General features: G+C 43.7%; 1 protein-coding gene across 1 annotated transcript in view; it reads right to left on the bottom strand.

The window, feature by feature from the left end:
• Positions 1 to 20,489, bottom strand: part of TMEM178A (transmembrane protein 178A) — a 49,810-nt gene extending 29,321 nt beyond the window's left edge. Inside the window, exon 1 of the mRNA XM_032881990.1 lies at positions 19,972 to 20,489. Within this exon, the coding sequence (XP_032737881.1) occupies positions 19,972 to 20,371 (400 nt within the window). The 5' untranslated portion in view covers positions 20,372 to 20,489. The remainder of the gene's footprint in view (positions 1 to 19,971) is intronic.
• Positions 20,490 to 22,474: the final 1,985 nt, after the last annotated feature.

The following is a 22,474-nucleotide window of genomic DNA, read 5'->3' as shown; positions in this document are numbered from 1 at the left end:
TTCTGGCTGTAGGTCTTTCGCGGCTGACTGGTTTCCTACCACGCGATGAGTCAGCCGGCTGCCAAAAAGCACCCTGAGACACACAAAGAGAAAGGGACTCCACAACGTACACCAGGAGCTCCATCATTTCTTGGACCGGACCTGTCCTTCGTGCCACCTTGCCCTCCCCCTCCTGGAGGTCGGCCTAACATTAACTCAGGGCCCTCCCACCTGCTACCTTTATGACATCCTTGCTGTCTTAGTTCATCTGTAAAATGGGGCAGATCATATTGATTTCACAGAGTCTTCCTAGGACTCTAAGAGCAGGCACTTTTGTAAATGACCATCTTCAGTCCGCAGCTCCCACACTGCCCAACTAGGTCCGTCTAACTGAACCAGTCTTCTCCAGCCCGATCTGTTGACAAGTTTGTTTGACCTCGGCTGTGGGACGTTGTTATCTTCCCCCAGTCCAATCCCACCTCTACTGTGCATGAAAACAGACACCCTGCCCTCAGGAAGCTTAGAGTCTACTGCTAGACGCTGGCATTATTGAAATAATAGCACAAGTGATGGCAAATGACAAGACTAACATAAAGGGGACCCCAGGGCTCTGAGACCATTGAACAGGATGCCTGAGCCGTGAGGGGAAGAGGGAGCCAGTCCAGGAAGGCTGAGGTCTCAAGGATGGGCAGGAATATCCTTGCGGGGCAGAAGCAAGGGCATGGACAGGGCTTTGAAGAGGAAGGTCTGCAGGAGTGGGGTGCAGAGTGTCACTGGAGAGGAAAGTGGGGCTAGATCATGGAAAGCCTGAAGGTGGGCTGAAACTTGCTCTTTATCGTAAGCCTCAAAAGAAGTCACCACAGATTAGAAATGATAATTGAAGACATGATCAGAATTGATTTTTTTTGGTTTTTGAAACAAACAAGCATAAAACACTTCACCCTTGCCTTAGTGTGGCGAACGGACTGGAGGGGGCCGGGAGTCATCTCCGTGATGCAAATACAAAAAGGCTCCTACAAAACTGCTCTGGGGGGCGGGGGGACATATTCGGGGGGAGGGGGGAGTCCGAGAGGCCATCCTAGGTTGAATTTTAAAAGTCAGTCTGAATCAGCCAGGTCCTCGGTGGTGACATTAGGGGGAGGAATGGGCATTCCAGACAGAAGAGCAAAAAGCGTTAAGTGCAGAGGTAAGGAGCGTTTCCAGGGACTGACGGACAGGAGGTTTGAGGCTGCGGAGCATAAAGCGTGAGACAGTGAGTGAGGAGGAGGATAAGAAGCTGAGAGGAGAGGCTCGCAGAGAGCAGCAGCCACCGAACACCTTCCCCCCACTGCCCGGCCTCATCTGGGAAGTTATCAGGAGCCACAGAAGGGTTTAAGCAGGCCAACGATACGATCGAGTTTCATTTCAGATCCATGATCCTGTCAGTTGGGCCAAAAAAGAGATATGAGGACATATGAGAGCCGGAAAGAGTAAATTAACTAGAAGGCCAGACAGCCACAGGTTAAAATATTATGCTGATATTAAAAATGAGGAAATTTGCAAAATTCTTGTGACTTAATGCTGGATACAAAGCAGGATATATTGTGTTCTCTCAAATATGTCTTTGTGTATATATCTGAATAAAGATTGGGTGAAAAGAAATCAAACTTTCACAGGCTTATATAACTAAGTTGCAGGCTTATAAATGATTTTTGTTTTCCTCTTTGTAGGTTTCTGCATTGTCTACAATGAGCATATGTTTATGAAAGTTCATAATGAGGAAAATGTAAGGATTTAAACAACATAAAGTCAGCATGAATGGTCCTGTCAAACAGGTAGCAACGACTTCCATTTTGCTAGTGCCTGATATCCAGTGACCCTAAATCTTCAGCCACAAGATAATATCATTCTCTCTGTGTTCACAGAGAGGAAAATCAAAAACAGGGAGGCAAAAATGATTCATTTAACATGACACAAAGGGCTAGAGGAAGAGCAGATAGAAACCAAGGACATGTGTATACACTCTTGAGCTGGTTCAATTCTTTTTGCTGAGAAATTATTTGAACAGAGCAGATCATGCACAATCCAATAATTAAAATAGCCGAAATAATTAGAAACAGTCCAACAGACTGAATGATTATCAGCCCAAATCAATAAAGAAGAAGTCAATCTGAAACCTTGGATAAATAAGGCCGCAGGCTATACTGTTACAGGGACTGTCATTCCAGAATCCGGAGCTCAAGTAGGACAGTATTTTTCTGGAAGTGAGGAAGGGCCAGCATTAGTCGAGAAGAAAGCAGAAGGTGCTCCCACACTGTGTCCATCATCTCCCACGCTGATTGTTAAAAAGGAGGAAAAACCTAACCTGGGAGGCGGGGTGGGAACACAATCGCTGCAAGCTTGACTTCCATGCCAGAAGGGATGGCCCAGGCACTCCCATTTGTCTAATGACTGTTCATCTCAGGGCTTTTCCTCCACACCTCCCTATCGCTCTCAGGAGTTACAAAAACACCAACCATCCTGGATGAAGCCATCCACACAGCTCTTAGACCTTCCTGCTTCCCCCCTGCCCAGGATGGGCTCCTGGTCCTCCACCTGGGCAAAGGAGCTGTGGTCCCAGGAGAGCCCCAAGTCTGACTGCTTCTCTGACTGCACCCACAAAGCACAGCAAAGAGAGCCCCAGGAGAGACTGACCAATGTGATGCTTATTAATCAATTAATTAATTAACACCAGAAAAGCTTAAAGAAACCCAGTGGTATTTTGCAATATGCTTCCCATTGCCTAAAGCAACATTCTTGGCTTTGTCAGATGGTGAGGTGAGATTATGGGGAGGGGGGAGGGGGGAAGTAGGAGGCTTCCCAAAATTGCCAAGCTTGCAAGATTAAACAAGTGCAAATTAGTCAGTGTCCAAATTTATGCTGAAATGGAAGATACTGTACTTTGCAAGGTAATAAAGTGGCATTTCCATGTAAATACACAGCAAATGAATCACCAATTTACATTTTCTTAATCTACTACAAGTGGTCTCCAGGATCAATAGAATGACAACTAGAAGTTCAGCATCTCATGGGTCCTAATTGAGCCTTGCCAAGGCCAATCCCAGGCATCTGCTTTATCTAAAGGAGGGAATAATGGGCAGTCATGGTAGCGAATGGCGGGCAAGCCAAGGCTGTGAGCAGGATGATTGTGTGGGATGCCCTACAAATGACAGGCCATGCCTGTCTGTCACCCAGACACTGCCACAGACCTGTCCACCCGCCCTCCTGGTGACCCCTTTCTATTTCTGAGTCCTTCTTGGCATTCTTGCCTTGTCACAGTTCTCTATTTCTTTGTAGAAAGAATGGTCACAAACTAGACAACATTCCATAAATAGTACCTTCATGCTGTACTTCCGCAAGACTTGCTTCTTGCCACACAGAAAAGAAACCCCTCCAAAAGTGTCCTGCAGTGACAATCACGTCCCACAGCCTCTACCTCCCGAAACCTTGTCTAGAGACTATTCGCTCTAACTTCACACCTAATTCCTACCTGCTTCATCTATGGCACCCCTGTTCCTAGCCCATTAGAAGCAGCAAAGTGGAATATATAAAAGGTCAGCTACAGGCAGACCACAGAGGCAGAAGGAAGTGATATTTAGAAAAGCAGCCGGTGTTAAAAAAAAAAAAAAAAATCAGAGCAACCACAGTTTTTTTAGAGAATAGTAGACTGTGTTTTATTTAGTTTTGAGGCACACGGTTCTACATACCTCTGCATGCCCTATGGTACCTAAGTATTACATCATCATTCATCATGTTGACCTGAATCATGACGCAAAAATTAAATTTGGTGCTCTCTGTTTCAGAAGGCAAGGATGGGCATCACCCATTGAATAAATACATCCATCCATGGAGATGCACAGAAAGGTAGGTTTTAGCTCTCTGGAAAACTCACCCTGACTTCCTGATGCTCTATCTAAATAAATCATGAAATGTAATAATTTGGAAAACTCTTAGAAATCATGAAGTCTGACCCTTTACTTTGGAAAACTACCAAGAGGGATCTAGAGAGGTTTACGTGACTTGCCAAGGTCCCACAGGTAGCAGGAAGAGCCAGGCCTAGGCCAGGAGCTCCTGGTGCTCAAGTCTCCTCATCCCACACCCCCCACAACCCCGGCCCACCCCACGCTCCACCCCCCAACCCCTCTCCTCATTCCTGCCCCCCCCACCACCACCACATGGACCACCCCTGCTCTGCATACAGATGGTAATTACCAGCAGTTCCAATGTCCTTCCCCTGGACCACCTAGGCTTACTCAGGGTACATGTGTCCTTTTTCTCCTTGTCAAAAGCTGCTTTGAGGGAAGTGGAAGGAATGTGCTGTGTACTTTTAAGGTGTTCTTTTATACTCCGTGAGTATCTCATTCCTTGTCATATGGCTACTACAGAGACATTTCACTTACTTAATTTATAATCTCCCAAGGATTGTGTAAAACTGTTGTATTGCGGTTTGTAAAAGGAAACAAAGAAACAAAATCCCAAAAGAATGAAGAAACTTTCTAAGAAATATTTTCCCAAACCAAGAGAGCAAAATTAAGACCATTATGTGATGGCTCGCCTCTCCTTTTCTATGGACTTGCTTCTCTCCCATCTTCCCCACCACCATTTAGGGTAGGTTAGTTAACCTTCTTCAAACAGTTTTATTTTCCTCCTCTTAGATAATCTTCTAAGTAAGTCTTCCAAAGAGCCCAAGGTTTAGGACAGGGGCAAGGTGTGGTGTACCTCCTCAATACCATAGACCACATAGAGTCTGTCTTCTGGAAGTCACACTCTGGCTCCCTCGATAAGAACCAGCCTGACCTTGATGGAGATGATGCAGAAGATTGGCCTGCCTACCTAGTCTCTGGCTTGCATGGAAGGATTTAAGTAAAAACAACTGGTCCCGTCAAGGATCGGAAAGTTGCATGGCGAAGTGACCATTATAATCATTGCCATGGACGACCAAAGAGGTCATGAAGGTATATCCTTTCCTCTGCAAAGGAGGAAACTTGGGGTCAAGGCAAGTCATATCACGTTCAAATTTTCTGAATGAGGCTTTCAGGAAAATTAACTATTATTCCAGTTACAATATGTGGCAAGCCACTGAAAATATCATTTGAAGGGGGAAAAGAGAAACTGAAATGAATAATCAGGATTCGTAATATGAATTAAATTAAACTGATCGAATATAACTTCCGGGTATTTAACACAATGGATTATTAAATTCAGAGAGCATATCTTTAAAACTTTTGAACAAAATGAAGCATCACACATAATTGTAGACTTCCCATTGACTTCACATGGATTATGAGTATTAAATACTCTTTGAAGCAAAGAAAGAATAAAGCTGGAATTTTTCCTGTAGTAACAAAAAAAGTATATGATTTTTTTCTTTCATCAAAATCTTTTCAAAACTTCCCCAAAGACATTTAAAAATGAGCAAGTAAGGCAAAATTTAAATTGTATTATGCAATTTTCTAAAGGGTACTCCCTTTTGTTCTCTTTTATAAACTCTGACTCCAGTCCCTAAAACCAGATCTACCTTATTATTACCAATTCCTTATGAAATCATCTAAGAAGAAGAAAAAAGTAATACAGTTGAATTCTTCCAACCAAATGGCAAATATTGCTCCCACAGAAGAGACTTCCTGGAACAATATAGAAAGTCCTGCTTTCTCCTTTGAAATCCTCAGGAAACGAAAAAGAAAATTAAGCAATAAGAAAGCCTGTCACATTCAAAAAAGCAAAGAAAAGACATATGGGTGAACAATTTGAAAACAAGAAAAGGCTCTCAAATTTGGATTGTCCTAATGCTTGCTTACCTGCTTCTAGAAAGAACTGACCTTTTCCTCTCCTTACACTTTGCAGAGTTAATTAAGCTGCTGTTTTCTGGGCATCCTATAATTACAGCCAGTTAATGCCTGAAAAAGACCCACCAGGTTACACGGATCCAATCTCTGTATTTACCAATAAGAAAATGAGGCTCTGGAGAGGTGAGGTGACTTGCCCAAGGTCACAGAGTGAGTTAATCACAGAGTGGAGAAGATGCCCCAAGTCTCCGGACTCCCGTCTCCTCAGAAAACTTTTGCAAAATAAACTTGCTGGAAAGATCACTTCAGAACATCAGCAAAGCCACTGGTCTCTTAGAGAGCCACTTCTGCCAGAAAAGCCCTAGGGGAGCACTCCTGCATTGCATCCCCCATGATTCTGTTGGGGGGACGGCTGTTCCTAAGCAATGAGCCCGCCGCAGATGAGCAACCAAGAGTCTTTCTGGAGTGTGTTCCAGCTGTTCTGCCCTCTGGCAGAAGGAAGTATGTAATTGGACTTGCAACAGTTTTACCGGGAAAGAAAAGAGTATTTAATATACCAAAATTGTACAAAGAAATACTTGGAATGAACTTTGCAAAACACTATGTATGTACTGCGTTCCCAGTATTTCTAAAGCCCCCTACTAGGTCCTGGGAGAGAACAGAGACAACAGAACGGTTCCTTAAAGGTAGAGACTTCCTGCGGAGATAAGCAAGGAGACAAGAAAACCTCAATGATAACACAATCCTTTAGTTCGGGATTAAGAACACTTTCTGAGGAAAATCCCCCAGAAGGAAGCACCCTGTTAATTTTACACTGATTCTTTGAACACTTCAAAAGGAAAGCATAGCATAAATGTTTTTGTTTTTGTTTTTGTTTACATCTACTACTATCACTACTTTTTAAAAAATGCCAAGGACTTTGTCTTTTTGAATTAATTATTAGAGTCCGATGCTTTGAAAATGGAGAATAATTCTCCCTTCTTCTTAACCTTGAATTGAACAAAAAATGATGGAGTGGGGGACAAGAAAGCAAACCAGATAGGATGGCCGTGATACGAGTCAAGCCAATGCAATTTTTTTTAGCAGCCATTCTATGGAAAGATCGCCATGTGCCAGATACTAATCAGGTGGCACCTGTCCCTGGCCTTAAGGCAGGGAGACAAATGGACAAGGAAATAAGCCACAATACAATGTAGGAAGTACTGTCATAGAGGTATAGATAAAGCACACTGGGGTCTCAGCTAATAAAGTAATTAACTTTGCAGTGTGAGGGGCTGAGGCGCAGGTCAAGGAAGCATCTATGGCATGAAGCTTTCAAGGAAGAGAGCCCAGATGGACAAGAGGGCATGGTATTTCCAGCAGAGGAAACAGAATATGCAATGACACGGACAGTGAAGGGCATTTGTATGGAGAGAAGAGCAAACAGGCTGGGGTAGCCCGATCCTGATTTCACTGAGGAGTGGCTGGGTAGATCACTGGAAAGGGAGTTAGAGTTACACAGGGAAGATTATTTTATGACTTTTAGGATATGCTGAGAAGTTGAGACTTAGAGCTGTGAACAGTGGGAAACCATCCAATATATATATATTTTTTTTACCCTTATAACCATTTTTAAGTGAATAATTCCATTTCATTTAGTACACAGTATAGCCATTGCCCCTTTTTTCAGAATATTTTTATCAAGCCAATAGAAAACCCATTAAGCAGTCACTACCGCTTCCTCCCTCCTTGGTTTCTCTACGGATTGGCCTATTCTGGACATTTCTATAAACGGAATCATACAGTACATTGCTTTTTGTGTCTGGCCTCTTCCGCTTAGCCTAATGGTTCCATGATTCAGCCTTATTGTGGCACAAATCAGCATATCGTTCCTTTTTTATGGCTGAATAATGTTTCATTATATAAAATGCCACATTTTGTTTATCTGTTCATCAATGAGTAGGCATTTGGGTTGTGTCCACATTTTGGCTCATGTGAATAGTGCCGCTATGAACACTTGTGTAGAAAAGTCACCAGATAGCTGCTCATTTGTTCCTTCCTGCTTTCTTTTCTTTTCTGCCTGTTCTCCTGCCTTTTTTTTTTTTTTTTTTTGAACCTACAAATTGGCATGCAATCTGGTGGTCCAAATATATGTCCGCCCACATACCTTGCAGCTCTACACCATCTTCTGAGGCTTCTGTGCTAAAATCCTCCTAGCTCATCCCATCTGTAATGGTTCAGATTGTTTTCTTGCTTTGAAATGCCTGCTCTAAAGAGGCATCAAGCTTTAATAATCAGGACTCTCAGTTTCAAATGAGATGTCCAAGAGGAGCCTAGTAATTCCATCAGAAAATGTGAGGTGCCCTGGAGTGGGTTGGCCTGCTGAGATGACCGGGGTTCATCCCAACACAGTCTCCCTCCACCCACTCCTTCAAACCCAAGATCACACACAGCCACCAAACAACTGCTTCCTCACGTGGCCTTCTGGGTTTGCAATTTTGAAAGCAAACAATTCTTCACAGAAATATCATGGCTTATTCAAGCCCTAAAAGACACTAGCAACATGTCAAATTGGAATTGGTTAGTTTCTCAGGTTTTGAAACTGGGCCTCTACCAGCACATCAGGACACAGACAACAGCTGGGGGAGGGTTGCTAATTTTCCTTCTCAAGTCGTTATAGTGATAGATGCACTTTGTCGTTGTAATTACGGTCACTCAGGTACCAGTCAAGGGATGAGAATGAAACATATGATTGTCACTGTTGTTTTCCTACTGGAAATTAAAACGAGTCATTCTGTGGGGTGAACAGATTTTTATAAACCAAGCTGGCTTGGGGGTAGGTGCAAGGCCTATTCAGAATAATGATCTCCACAGAGCTCTTCTCTGATGTGCACAGAACTTCTGTGTAAGTTGCAGGCGGGGGTGAGGGGAAGGGAACAAATGTTGTAAATGTTGTATAACCAGGAAGCACTGAAACACTGCCCTCACCAAACCAGTGTGCATTGAACTTATAGCAACAGCACTATCAGACCTTAGGATACATCTATATCCCCTAAAATGCACAATTTTAGACATTTTACATTCCATTTTTTTTTAAAGATTTTTATTTATTTATTTGACAGAGAGAGATCACAAGTAGGCAGACAAGCAGGCAGAGAGAGAGAGGAGAAAGCAGGCTCCCTGCCAAGCAGAGAGCCCGATGCGGGACTCGATCCCAGGACCCTGAGATCATGACCCGAGCCGAAGTCAGAGGCTCAACCCACCTAGCCATCCAGGCGCCCCTTACATTCCATTTTTAAAAGTGTAATTACCAACAGTAATTTAGAAACAACCAGAAAGAATTAAAGATTAGAGATTAAAGAACCACAACTAGCTCCTTACAAAGGCACCAGGCTTTCCAGATACTTCCATGTGTCCAAAAAAGGTAGTAGAATATGCTATCTTCAAATATGTCACTTTTGCATAAGGATTATTATGAACTGAAAGCAACTGAGAAGTAGATTTAAGAAAACTTCTCTGCTCTCCTCCTTCCCCTCTCTACCACAAAAGATAGAAGCCAATCACCAGAGAAAATTCTAGACCCTTATCAGCCCAGAGACAGTATCAGATGATCGACATTTAAAAAAAAAAAAAAAATCACTGAAACTAGTCCTTGTTTATCCTTAGTTTTCCTCATATATTTGCCTTCCCACAATCTGTCAGTCCTAGAAACTCAAAGTCCTTTTCCTTTGTATGGTCTCTTCTTAAAAAATGTATTATTCTTTCATTATGATACTATAGAAGCTTAAGTTCTAACCACCACTTTGAGTTACTTATCTCTTAGTGCTCCCATGTGCATGAATCATGTACATGTTAAACTTCTGTTTGTTTTCTTTTATTAATCTGTCTTCTGTCAGTCTGATTTATAAGGTCCCAACCAGAGAAGCTAAGAGTGGAAAGGGAAAAAAGATGTTTTTCTTCCCCTGTACCCGTCAGGGCAGGATGTGGAGAGAGAACACTGTATATTTGGAAAAGCTAGTAGTAAGCTAGTAAAAAATCTGGGTTTTCAGTCCTGCTCTACCTGCACAATGATCACAGGTAGGACAGGACAGCATTTGGAGTCCCTTGTTGTGGCAGACACTATGATTGTATACACACCAGCCAAATTTCCTTAGCTGACAGAGCCCAAACCTTATTCACCTGTCAAGCAGCCAAATGCTTCCCTGGGGAGACTTGACCCTTCCCCAGGGCCAGGGGAAAACTTAATTGGTCTAAGGGAATTAGGATAATTCCATCCCATTTGCCAGAGATTGGTTTAGGAATGGTCATGTGACAATGGTCCCACCAATGACACCAATGGGAAGTCTGCTCTGAGACCTTTGGGAAATTACCCTTACTATAAAAAAAGGTTCACAAAATGGGGCATGGCCTCCCTTTCTTCCTAGGCTTTGAACATCACGGTGTAAGGAAGTGACTCGTGGCTCTGCTGTGATCAGGAAGAGACAAGCCTGAAGGCAAAAACACCCATGTTGGGACGACTAAAGCCCAATAGCACTGAATCTTTAATCAGCCCTGCATACAGGCTTCCTCCAGACATCTTGATATGGGAGATAATACGCTTTCCTTATAGGTTAAGACATTTTATTTGGGTTTTCTAAGAAATCCTTAACTGATAAACCCACCTATGTAAGTAGATGTTTATCATGCACTTTATTAATTGCATTTTAAAAAAATTAGACCCACAGCTCAAATTATAATGTTTCATACCTAATCAGAAATGCTGCTGTACCTGACCTTTTCAGAAATAAAAACAACTGTAGAAAACTACATATATGGTGGGGGGGACAGGAGGGGGAAGTCTGCCATTTTAACCTGTAAACAGAACTGGAAGCATGCTAACACAAAAACTCTGTCATAGTTTAGAAATAGAAACATGCTCTAAAATGTACCCCTGCCACAAATTTCCAAAATGAAAATCCAGGGCCTGTTAGTAAGAAGCACTCAATTTCCCCCATGGCATAATCATAATATTCTTGCAGAGTCATCTGTATGTGTGTCTTGGAGACTAGGGAATGACTCTGTTTAATGCTTCTCAGGGGCTCTCAGACATATTTATTTCAATAACCGTGCCACATTTGGAGGGCATACAAAACTGTGACCTTTTATATGCTTTTTCCTATCATTTTAAAAAATTTTTCCCAAATCAGGTGTGTTGGGACCAGTTCAGAAGACAAAGAGGTAATGAGTTCTTTATACATCTCCCAATTTTCCAAATCAGTGGTGGTGTCTGGGGAGGACTTTGGGGGACCGAAGCACCCATGCATACGATATCCGTCAGCCTCCCTTACAACTCTCCACCCCTAAAAAAATTATAGACGAAGCCCCTATCCCCACTGCCAGTCAGACTGGTGACTCCAAGCTTCTTCTATACAAGACAGAAGGGCCTCCCTGATCCAAATGATAGACTCTGTCTTATTAAATAAAACAAATTTAAAATGATGCTGAAGACAACATCCCCTCCCTCCCAGGCATTCTAATAAGACGCTTTCAGAAAGAAAAGGAAGGAATTGGCCCTAGTCTGCTGGAAATTGATGGGCACTGGAAGCATCATGAGCATCACAGCAAGAAAAGAAGGTGAGGATCATTGCTCAAAGTTCCTTTCAACTCTGTGGATCTTTGATTCTATATGTGCTCACCCATTTTCCTCCCACCAACCTGAGTTTCCTCCAGAAAGAAAACGTAACACTTGGGATGAAAAAAAAAAAAAAAGGAAAAAATTACAATACGACTTTGATGCTGCTTCAGCGGACATCTTCTGGCTGGATGTTATCTTTTACTGTTGAATAGCAAATGCTTTCCTTGTGTCTTTTGTTTTGTTTTGTTTCCACACTTGAACAAAAGACACTATTTTTCAGAAACGTTCATGTTAGCTGTCACTGTCACTTTCCTGCCACTCCTTACTTCAGCTTATCTCATTATTTGCTGAATACCTGTGAGTTTCAGCTTCTTCAACAGATACTTCCATTCTCTGAACACCCAGGTGTCCTCCAGTATGTTCCATGAGAAGAATGAAGTGACCTGGCCCAAGGGATTCTGAGGCATCAGTGGCATAAAACAAATACTGAGCCCCAGTTGGCCTCAGCTCTATTTTTGGTTTCTTCACCCCTACGGTTGTCTCCTGCGACATCAAACTGTCACGGCGATGACCAGTATCATAATTTCTCAATCACATGACAGGTGATCACTTCTGTTGTTTTTCAGGATAACTCCACTGAGTGCCATTTAAGGGGATGCCCACGCTTAAGACTCCATGACAACTGTAAACATCACTGTAAGCGGTTTTCAAAATTGTGAGAACTTAAGAAATGGCATTTAAAGTCAAATTTGTCACCTACCCAGACTTCCTACCTCGTTGCTCTAGGTATGGATAGGGAAACACAACCCCACAAGACGGGAGGACATAGAAAACCGTATTTTTCACTAAGCAGCCTCTTATCACCAACCACATTCGGTAACATTGTTGACTGACTGAGTGATACAAATGCTCACATCCCCCACACCAAATAAAAATTCCTTAAAATGTAAACAAAAGAGATCAGAGCCAAATATAGCCCTCCCTCCCCTCCCCACCCCGCCTCTTCCACTGTGATAGACCCTAAGCGGGCATTGGCAGATGGAAGCATCAGTGTTGATTTGCAGTAGAATGACCTGTTGCAAAGGGACAATTAAGCCTCCTGGAATTATCGATACATTCAGAATTTCCCACTTACAATTCTGGAACCTCTCCCCACGTACCTATATAGCATCAAAATACTTGGAGAAAACCAAAAGGAAACACAGTAGCACCTTTATGTCCTTTGAGGAGAAATTAGTGGACTGATTTTTACCTGTGAACAGAATATCAAAAAAAAAAAATCTGAACACTGGGGGACATCTAGCAAGTTATAGAAAATAATCCCCTGTGTCCTCAGTCATTTGAGATAACAGAAACTAAAACATGGCTTGTATTGTTCCCCCCCCTTTTTTTTTTCACTTGCTAATGCGTTCTCTGATGGGCGTTCCCAAGACATTATTGTTAGGTCTGCAATCAGTTTATCTGGCTGAATTTCAAGAAAGAAGGAGTGCAGCACAGAGTTTCCAGTTACCCTGCAGGAAACAAAGGCTGTCAGCCTCAGACACCGACGCTGAGTCGCTCATGCTCCAAGTTCAGTTACATCCTTTTAGTTAAAACTAGCAATAAGATAGATTAATCACTGCAATCACTTTTAACCACAGGGAAACACTATAAGAAAGTGAAAAAAAATCAACTGTCATAAATTTTATCAGCTTTTGAAGATAAAGCCCACTTTCTATTTACAGTTGCCTATATTTTGATAACAATCTTTACAACTAGTTGTGTAAAGCTTTAGACAATGTCAGTGTGGTGCTGGTTTTTTGTGGGTTTTTTTTTTTTTTTTTAAATAACAACTGTAGGAAAACTAATTTTTTAAGCCTGAAGCAAGTCTACATGGTTCAGATGCTCTTGGCTGAACTGCCTTGAAATGGTGAACTAATGTTTTACTCCAAAGGAAACCTATCTGCTCTTTGAAGTTTCTGGAGTCCTCAGTTTGGTTGTTTTCAACTTTTCCTTTCTATTTTACCAGTTGCTTTTGCAAGGGGCTGGCAAGCGAAGAGGATGACCAAATCTCATATTTTTATTCTTTTAGCCAGCAAATAGTACCAAAAAATAGAACTCAGATGTCCACGTAATTGAGTATGAAAGGACAGAGGAAGTTCCCTGGGAGAGAGGGTGAACAGGAGAAAGGTGGGCGGAGGGAATCAGGAGACAGCCACACCAAGGTCACAGCTGGCTTGGCAGAGGTCACAGATCAATAATCTGGGGTATACTGCCCTTCAGGTGTAACAGAGATGAAAGGCAAGTTCATCCTTGGTTAACGGTTGGGAAACCCTGTGACCTGCCTAAATTTCTTCAATGTTCCCACTCCCCCTGGGCTCCAGTTTAACATCTGGAGTCTCCCTTTCTCCCTCAATGGATCTTAACGTCCAGATGCTCCCCTAACAAAAGCTTATCGCCTACAGCAATCAAGAACACTTGCAATTACCGGTAGTCAGCCTGATGGGGTTTGAGGGCTTTTTCTGAGCACTGGAGAAGAAAAATCAGTAACTAAGGAAAGAAAAAAAAAATCACAGCAAGTTGGATATAATTGGATGTGAACCTTCTATGACATAACAAAAATTCTTCCCTTTTTTTTCCCCTCAAAGCCATTGCTAAATGTTATCCATGAGACATGGTAGATACAAATGTCATTGATTCTGGCAATTCTGATCCCAAACCACTTAAAACCCCACCCACTTTTGTTGTTTATAAATGACTTTTACAAGACAATTCCTATGTGCGGGTGGAAGGATTTAAGCAAGTGTCTTTTTCTGAGAGCAGAGTGGCGAGTAAGAATTTAATTTCTATTCAACATAACCTTCAGGAGCGTTAGCAATAGAATGTGTTGAATCATAAAGTACTACTCTTGGCTATGTTCAGCCTCAAAACACTTTGCAACAAAACCACAAATCTAGTCATTAAGAGTTGTGTAGTATGAGCTGGCAGTTGGTTAATCAAAAAGGGCTCATTTAATCCTGTGCCTAGTGTCAGAAAGGATACAGAAAATCAAATGTGTCTCTCTCCACTGTGCAAGATGAATGTGTGTGACAAAACAGTGCACCGGGAGGCCCCCCGTAAAGTTCAGCTGAGGGACGAAAAATCCCTCCTTTTTGGCTCAGATGAGAACTTGGCTCTGCTAATGAGCAGTGAGAGAAGCCCTCTTCAAAGTGGAGTGAGCACACGCCAGGGGGTATACAAGCAACCTTTTGGAATGTAGGGTGAAAATAGTTCAACTTGTGTTGATATCTGTTACCACCCCACTTCCAAATTTGCTTTTGTCTGTGTTCTATGATGCATATGTTCGTACGGTCCATGCACATAATTTAAAAATGAGTAAATATAAATTATAGAGAGTGAGGCTCAAAACCATTTCAGAGACCACTTGCTTTCCAAGTAAAAAAAGAAAAAGAAAGTCTTAATGTTATCCCCAGCACCCCCAAAGCTGACGAATTCCTTTGCCAGCAGCATCTTCTGGTTCAAGACAAGATCTGAAAACTGTATGTGAGCCAATGGGTCAGAGAGGAGAAACAGTGCTGGTCTCAACTGTCCTAGATCATCGGCTCTTGGGCGATAATTATTCTAAAACAAATAATACTTTGGTCTACAAATGAGCTGAAAAAAAGCATCAATCTACTTCTGTGTCAGGTAGAACTTGGTGGGTCCTGTACAGACTATTAATTTCATGGAAAATAAGCAACAGGGGAAACAGATAAATCATTTGCAGAGTAAAGAGCAGATCCAATGAATTCCTACCAATTTTCCTACTTTCTTTCTCTTGCAGAGAAGCAAATGACAAAGTATATGTGTCCCACTGTCTTTGATATCTCTGTTTATCTCATTAGATGAGAAATGCTTCTGAAACCACAAGGACAGGTTTTATTTCAGGTTTCAAGAATTCAATCCCCAATGATTTATACACGTTAACATTATGCATACAAAATTACCATCTTAAAAAAAAACAAAATTACCATCTTCACATTTCTGAAATTCTACCCCTTTAAATTTCATAAAAACAAAACCCTGCAACACTAATATTCCTTTTGTTTATTGCAGGCCATATGTAATATTAGGATTTGATTTACAGCAACAAGGTACATATATTTGAAACGTAATGTTAATTGCTTTTGAAGAAAATTTTTAATTAAAAAATTTTAGAAAATTTAAGTGAAGCCTAGTAAGAACAATTGGAACTTTTGATACAATTTCAATGACTAATTCCCATTCAAAATTAATTTCTCCGAAGTTCTACATAATGGATTCACAAGTCTCATCAATGTTTATTTATTAAAATGAGTGTTTTCAGTAACCGAAAGTAGCATTATATAATGTTTTCAACTGAGTCTCCTTCCATCTGTCCTCCTATTTGAATGTTCATCCAGTAGTTTAAACAGAAGAGCTGTACTTGGAACAGAAGGGCCGGCGTCCCCCAAAGGGCAGAGTGCTCTGTCACTCAGCACATCTCCTCCATCATTTGCCCACCAGTGCTATCAGCCCTCCCCATGTCCTCCTCCCGTACCTACTAAGGGTGGTTCCTACATTACTCACTAGAAACTCCACCACTTGATATGAACTCTATGAGGACAGACATTTGTATCCTCTACACCTAGAGCAATACCTGACACCCAATATTTATTTGTCGAGTGAATAAATCAGATGAATGAATGAATGAAGAACCTATCTGTAGGTCGCCTCTTCTCGTTTCCAGGGCTTCTTGCGTAATCCACGCCGCGTCCCCTGCTCTACTGGTTTTCCCTTTTACATGGACAGGTTTCTTACAAACCTCTAACAGTCCCAGTGGCACAGAGGAGCCAGAGCTCTGAGCTCTAAGTCCATTCTCCCAAGTTCCTGCAACTCGGCTCTCTCAACTTTCAGATCCTTCTGATTGCTCAGTGGGGGATGCCTTCATTTGCATACAGCACTCACTTTGACCAGGGCAGCAGCTTCCTTAGCATCAAAAGTTAGCTACAAGAAGGAACTATATGGAAGAAGCATTTAGAATCAACTGACCAAGTCAAACACAAAAGAACCCCATGGGCCACATCTTCCTCATGACTTGGCATATAACAGGCTTTCAATGGGCATTTATTGCACTGGATAGTAAACTATGGGAATAGCGTGTGAACCTAATCTCACAAAAGATTTTGCAGGTTATCCCATAGGGCAAGAAAGTAAAAATGTGGACTGGCCAATGTAGTGTTAGGAAGAGGACTTGCAGCTGGAAAAACACCTGTAATCAAACCATGCTGGTGAATGGTTCTTTGTCAGTCTGGTCGAGTAGCACGGGGTTCTAGTCTTGGCTCTAAATGCATTTATGAATAGCTCTGCCACCATTCTAATCAAAGGTCCTACTCAGAGGTCCAGTCTAGACCTTCTAGAGTCACTCTGGGCTAGAAGTGAACTAGAATCATAATGAAGGGTGACGATTAGATTTTGGTAACTTTTCCCAAATACTTGTTCCATCGAGATGGATGCTTTTCTGGCTCATGAGATTTCTCTTAAGCAGATTAAGAAGAGCTAGTCTGTACATTTCATTTCTAAACTAATTTTTCATTGTTTACATGGACTGTTTCTGTCTCTGCTACATCTCTCAGAAATACTCCTCTGGCCTCCAGTAACATGAGATTAAAATAATTCCAACTGTGAGAATGCTTTCCATATTACAAACTCACACTTTCTTCTCTGCAACTTTTACTCACCTCCAGGCTTTCCTTCTGAGTCATATGAAGAACAGTTCATCTCTTTTTTTTTTTCTCAAAAGCTCACTAAATACCCCAGGTGGTTCTGGGGTCCTTTCCCACCTCACCCCACTCTCCCATCTGAAGCTATTTTTCTTCTTTTCTGATGATTAAAATTGCTAAATGTTAAAACTCTTAAACAAGGTAATTCAGAGAAGAAAGTAAAAATAGACCATAAGACCCTATTTATCTAAATTTTTAAATTAGATGCGATGTCAACCGCTGGATACATATGACTCATTTAAGAAATTCATGCCACAGCCACTAACGTCAGATGCTGAAACAAAGGTAATGATCAAAATCAAATTATTCATGGAATTATAGAATTTTAAAGCTGTTCATTTTGCCTATTCATTTCATAGGTAATGAAATGGAGATCCAGAAGGGTTATGTAACTAGCCCAAGGTAGGCTAGTTGCAATGTTAAAAGTACTTGAAGCATTTCTGGCCATCTCCCAAACAACAAATTATGATCCTATCATGTAATGATATCTGTCATTCTCTCCAAACCCCTCATGTCATAATAATGTCAGCTCATTAACTTCCCAGAAAGCTAAATTTACACTGTTATTATTACAACAATGTTGAATTTTAGAACTAGAATATTCCCCAAAGAAGAGTCAGCTTTCCTAATACCATAGACAAGAAAACTGAAGGCCACTGAGGTCTGAACACTTCCTGGAGGGTGCACTGCACTGAGCAGTAGAGCTAGCAATGGAGCCCGTGTCTTCTGGTTACAGCCTAGAACCCTTCGCTCTTCTGCACAAATGATTAGCTAAACACTACCAATATGACAAAGCTGATATTGTTTTAATCTAAAACACTGCACTCATGATGAAAAAAAGCCAATGAATTTAACTAGTATGGGAATCTTATGGAAGTGTTCGGCTGGACAAACATTTGCCAGAAAGACTATAGAAGAAGGGATTTTGAACAATAGGTGGGAGACTGATTCAATGACCTCTAAAGTCCCTTTACCTTTAAGATTATTTGATCCTGGACTACCCCAGAGCTGGGCACCTCAGCTAGCCAGGGCACTTCCAGAGGTGGGGAATGTGCAGTATCCTGTGGGGGTCCCTCTCCTGCTGTTGGGTTAGACTCTGCCCTGCTGTTTCAGGCATTCCTCTATATGCAATTTACATGCAATCAACTACTGTAGGCATAGAAAGAGTGTAAGGCAATGCAGCTCTGTCATTTCCAAAGACAGACTACACTGCTTAGCTTTCAAAATTGCCTTGCCTAAATGAGCATTCCATAACGGAGCCTCCAAATCCAGCTTTTACAGTTTGTTCATGTACTATGCTACTATCAAAATTAATTATGCAGCATCTTCATGAGGTGAAATCAGATCTGGATGTGAGTTAGGAGAAAAAAGAAAAAGGTGCACTTCCCAAAGGAAGGTTACTGTATCTTATTCCCCCTAAAAGAGCTGGAGTCCTTCCATGCACAGACAGATTTCAGATGGCAGTCCCCAGCTGAGCTAGCCATGAGAAGGAGGAAGTTGACATGTATGAGAAATGAAGAATATGCCAACTAACAAGACTCTGAAGGCCAAAACGTTATTAACCCCCTCCTTTCTACGTAATCCCATTCCACACTGCAATTCCACACCAGTCTGTTCATTGGCTTTGCTGAACGGCTACTAAATACTAAAATGCAGTGATTTTAGACTTTTTCTTTTTCTTACAATAATGAGTCCAAGGAAAAGAAAAAAGTCCCCCCCCATTTCCAGAAAAAAAGAATTGATATTAAGAGTGGGGCTCTGAAAGTTAGAAGGAAACTTCACCAATGGGATTGTCACTTGAATATTTTTACATGAATGAGACAACCAAAAAAAAAAAATCAAACTTCTGATTAGCCACACATGGCAGCCAGGTGTTGCATAGATTTCAGAAGAGCAAATTGTTGCTCTACAACTCGGGACCAAAACCAAAACTACCAAAAAAGCAACCTAACAAGGTATCACACAACAGAGATTCCATGCCAAATCCAGAGAGAAGCACTTCAAAGGGTTGGGAAGCTTCTCTCCTCCCCACACCCCGGTGTGCCCAGACATTGAGGATGGAGTGTGGAGTCACCAGGAAGGTTGGGAAAAAGTAGATATCCTATCGGTGTTCAACTGCCTCTCCAATGAATTAATGCTATCTGAGGTCCAATCAACAGGAAACCCTGCACTTTGGGGTTGGGAAGAAGGTCTTGGGCCTTCTTAGCTTCCCTTTAGCCTGCCAGGCTGGGATGGCCACACCAGTTCCATCTAACGCCAACATGAGCACAGTATAAGAAGAAGCCCCTTGCCGCCTCTTCTGAGGCTTGCACCACTTTTCTTCCAAAGGTATTTCTAAAAGGAAAGCACAACTTGAGAGGTGCCCAGCTGGGAAGGGTCTGGGCTTTTTTATTGTTACCTCCGTAGGGGAGCCGTGTCAAGAAAATCTACACCTGCATTCCAAGTGAGGCAGGTGTACAAAGACAGGGAAGGACGAGGGGAGAGGAAAGGAAGGAGGGAAACCGAGGCAAAGGAAGGAAAGAAGCAGATAAAGGGGGGAGGGGAGCGCCTAAGGCACAGACTTGAGGGAAAGGGGAGGAGAGGGAGAGCAGGATGAGAAGGAAAGAAAAAGAGTCATGGAAAGAAAGAAGAGCGAGAGAGGGAAGAAGGGAGGAAGGGGGTCGTCAAGAAAGGGAGAGATGAAAGAATGAGCCGGGAAGGATGAAAGAATGAGCCGGGGAGCGGAGCGCGGGGACGCGGCGGGGAGGTGGCCGCGGGAACCGGCGCGCCCCTGGGGAGCCGGGGGCTGCGCTCTCCGAGCGGGCGCCCAGGGGCGCAGGGCGCACCTGCCGCTCACCTTTCAGGATGAGGGTGTCGATGTCCCGGTCGATGCCCAGGAAGTAGCACTTCCTCCAGAGGCCCGAGTAGGTGGCGAAGAGCGGCCGGCCGCACTCGGCGTCCAGCCCGCCAAGCCCCAGCAGCGAGCGCCAGGACTCGGGGTCGGCGCGCCCCGGACCCCCCGGGAGCAGCCGGCGCCCCAGCGGGGGCGAGTCCCGCAGCGGCAGGTGCGACAGCGGCATCAGGCGGTTCTTCTGGTCCGGGGGGTCGGCGCCCGCGCGGCTGCGCTCGCAGCTCTCCTTGTGGCGCCGGGGGTCGGTCTCGTACCAGTGGTCGGTGAAGATGGCCGTGACGAGCAGCCCCAGGGAGCAGAGGCTGAGGCCGAGGCTGAGCGCCGTGACGAGCGCCCGCGGCTCCATGGCTTCCCGCCCCGCCGCAGCCGCCGGTGGGCTCGCGCGCCGCCGCCAGACACAATGCACTTGGCCTCGGCTCTCCTCCGCGCTCCCTCTCGCGTTCCCCCACCTGCCCCCCACCTCCCTCCCGCGGCCTCTCCGCCCTCGGCTCCCGGCCCAGCTCGCTCCCGGTCCCCCTCCCCGGCACGGCTCCAACTGCCCTCCCGGCCCCCCGGCTCCTCGCCGCCCCTCCGCCCCCCGCGCCTCTCGCACTTTCTAGCCCTCCGCCTCCTCCCCAGCCCCTCGCCCGCCTCTCGGCGCCCCCCCACCCGCTGGGTCCCCTCGCCTCCTCTCCGCCTCCCGCGTCTGCTGTCCGCCCTTCTCTCCAGCGATCCCCCTTCCCTTTTAAACCCTCCCTGCCGCCCTCACTTTTCTCTCCTATCCTCCTCTCTCCCCTAACCCTGTCCCCACTTCCCCCTACTTTTCTTCAACTCTTCCTCTCTCTTTTCCCCACTCGTTTTGTCTCGCTGTTTGCGGACTCCGCGTCCCTTTATAGCCCTGCCCTGGGCTCGAAGCTTCTCTCCACCTACCCCTGAGCAGACTGCCTCGCGTCCTCTCCCCTCCAACGACCTTAAAAGACATCCACCGACATCAGACTCGGGTTTGTCACTTGTCCAAGTTGATTTTGATCAGTGTCCCGTTTTGTACCCAGAAGCAAATCCCATCCAGATCGGGCTGCGTGGTAAAATTTAACTCTTTGGAATCGTGGTCTGGAGCCGAAGACCCTTTCTCTTGACGCCTGAAGGATGCAGCCTCTTAGACCCCTTGGCAGCTCTCCGGCGGTGCTCTCTGCCTGTCCCTTGCCCACCGCCACCTCTAAGCGTTCTCTTTCCTCCAGCCTCTCTTCTGGAGGGAAGGGGGAAAAAAAAAAAAAGGCACCGAGTGTCACTGAAGCGTTAGAGAGATGGCTGGGGATTTTCTCCCACTTACCTTCAGCCTGCTCTGAGACTGAGTTCTTTTTTGTTTGACCACCTCCATCTCCGGGCAGAGTGATGGCCTCCTGGAATTTCTAGAAGAGCACAGGATCAATAAACCCTTGCGATGGCACCTGCTCTGTGAGGTGATTATTGCATTTGAATAAAGAAAGCCCCCGGTAATAAATCAAAGTAATGATTTTCTCCTGTGCAAGTTTCTGGCATGGAATGGGAGGGTCAACTAGAAAGCAATGCTACACCACAAAGTCCCCATCTCAGCTCCCTTCTGTTCTTTCAGGGCGCCCGCGCAGTCCATAGATGTTAATTAGGAGACTGACAGATTCACATTCACTAAAATGAGGAAATGTTAGAACCCAGGGTTACTGGAAGATTCAGCCGCTTATGCTGTGTAGTCTTACAACAGAGGTGCAAAACCCTTGTGCCACTTAATGCCCTTGGGGCCATGTCAGGGACAGAGAACCATGCTGCAGGAGCCCAGGATGCCAATCCTTGTGTTCTTATGCTATAAAATATTAACGATCAAGAGATTATGAGGCATTCATTAGATGCTAAATGTCATTACTCCATGATTTAATGGGACTTATTAATTAGTGCCCCACATCAATTGGTATTAATGGGATTTATATACTTCCTCTGGAATGACATCTGTAAAGGTGGAATGAGAATCTTGCTGGGATTTATTTTCATTGCTGTTTGTGCTCGGCGTCTTCAGAGCATGTATTTCCGCTGAAGGTTGTAGACCTCTTCTGAGCTGTTTAGTTCACAGATAGGTCACCTAAGCGAATCCTTCCGTCGTGTCGGACCCCTGTGCCCGTATCTGCTGACCTGACAGTGTGAATTATTGCTTGGGTTTTCTCACAGCTTCAGCAAGATCTATGGGGAGCTCTGGTCTAATTAAGGAAGACAAAGAATTATAATTTTAGTGTTTCTCTCACCTATAAGCTTTTCCTTAACAGGAAACGCTAAGCTCATCAAAGGAGTCTTATCTGGATTTACACCAAAATGACGAGACTTAGAAGCCTTCTTTTATTTATACGCTATAATGTGTGTAAAACCCTAGATCTTTACGGATACGCAGAGAGAAATACCTTTAACTGTAAGCCTACAGTTGACATCTGAAATTCACTCAAGTTGT

This window comes from Lontra canadensis, unplaced genomic scaffold (genome assembly GCF_010015895.1).
Source record: "Lontra canadensis isolate GAN:19392208 unplaced genomic scaffold, GSC_riverotter_1.0 scaffold78, whole genome shotgun sequence".
Lineage (NCBI taxonomy): Eukaryota > Metazoa > Chordata > Mammalia > Carnivora > Mustelidae > Lontra > Lontra canadensis.
The sequence above is the reverse complement of the archived record's forward strand: the minus strand, read 5'-3'. Positions and strand labels throughout refer to the sequence as shown.